Source organism: Myotis lucifugus, unplaced genomic scaffold (assembly GCF_000147115.1).
Source record: "Myotis lucifugus unplaced genomic scaffold, Myoluc2.0 scaffold_2549, whole genome shotgun sequence".
Lineage (NCBI taxonomy): Eukaryota > Metazoa > Chordata > Mammalia > Chiroptera > Vespertilionidae > Myotis > Myotis lucifugus.
The window spans coordinates 1-1302 of NW_005873597.1; the positions used below are offsets into that span (position 1 = coordinate 1).

Consider the following 1302-nt stretch of genomic DNA (forward strand, 5'->3'; position numbering starts at 1 on the left):
CCAGAAGCACACGGACACTGTCAGCATCTTTGGGTTCGATCTAGGAGTTCCTTTTAAAATACATTTGTATTGATTTCAGAGAGGAAGGGAGAGGGAGAGGCATCCATGATGAGAGAGAATCATGGATCGGCTGCCTCCTGCACGCCCCCTCCTGGGCATGGAGCCTGCAACACAGGCCTGTGCCCTGACCCGGAATCGAACTGGTTCATAGGTCGATGCCACACCGGCCGGGCATATTTAGGGCATTTTAATGACATTTTTAAAAATTGAAATCTTAAAAATAAAGAGCCAAAATGTGAGGCGTCCCCGTCCCCACGCACTGCCTGAAGTCAGAAGAAGACCGGGGTCGAGGCGCCCCGACAGGCGGGAACTGGTGACGGGCTAACACGGGAGAGCAGGAGAGGAACCACCAGGACACGGGGGTCATGCGGAAAGAGTGAGGTTTATTAGAGACGACAGTGCAACCCTCCTACCCGCCCGGGTGCCAGCAGGGACGCCGGGGAAGTCACCCAAGAGCCAACCCCGCGCTTCGCTGCCCCGCTCCCGGCCGGGAGGGCGCCCGGCGGCCTCGGCTGCAGGGACCCGTCCAGCGCCTGTGGCTGCGGCTCAGCCTCCTCGGAGGTCAGACCTCGGCGCAGTCAGCACGTCCGGAGACGGGGACAGGCGCTGCTCTGCGGGGGGCTCAGCGTCCCGGGGTGTCCCAGGGCGTCCGGGGTGCCCTCGGCCCTGGGTCTCAGTAGGTGCTGTAGCCGAAGCCGGAGCCGGAGCCCCAGGGCCTCCAGTAGCTGCCGCCGTAGCCGCAGCCCAGGTTCCCGAAGTTGCTGCCGCCGAAGCTGTAGCCCAGGGAGCCGTAGCCGGTGCAGCCGTGCCCGTAGTTGAGGGGCGAGCCCAGGGGCACCACGCAGTTCAGGGGGGTGGCGCGGTAGGTCCCGTGCCAGTTGGTGCCGTAGCAGGGGTAGCCGGGGAAGTAGCTGCCGCAGCAGAAGAAGCGGGTCATGGTGGCGAGAGCAGGTGCGGGTGGACGTGGACGGCGGAGAGCGGGTGCCGGTGGGATGAGGCTGGTGGCGGCGGCGGGGCCTTTTATACCCCGGGCCCGGGGTGGGGCACGCCAGCTGGACAGCAGCCACTGATCTGCACAAACAGCTCCCGGTTTGCTCGTAAAACGCACATCAAGCAGCCGCGACTCGGCGCCCACATTCCTGCCGGCTTCGTCCGCAGAGGAATGTGCCCTGTCATCAGCGGGGCGTCCGGCCCGGCAGCGCGCTGGCCACGGAGTCTGCCCGCGGGTCCCCTCGGGCTCGC

At 65.3% G+C, this 1302-nt stretch overlaps 1 protein-coding gene across 1 annotated transcript; it reads right to left on the reverse strand.

Moving 5' to 3' along the window:
* Positions 1-733: 733 nt before the first annotated feature.
* Positions 734-1033, reverse strand: LOC102436974 (keratin-associated protein 7-1). Its single transcript, XM_006108517.3, has one exon. It carries the CDS (start codon positions 995-997, stop codon positions 734-736), a length of 264 nt encoding a protein of 87 aa, XP_006108579.1. The 5' UTR covers positions 998-1033.
* Between the last annotated feature and the right edge of the window lie 269 nt (positions 1034-1302).

Bases quoted from the DNA above. Each gene is read 5' to 3' on its own strand.
- LOC102436974 (XM_006108517.3), bottom strand. From the start codon at position 997: ATGACCCGCTTCTTCTGCTGCGGCAGCTACTTCCCCGGCTACCCCTGC.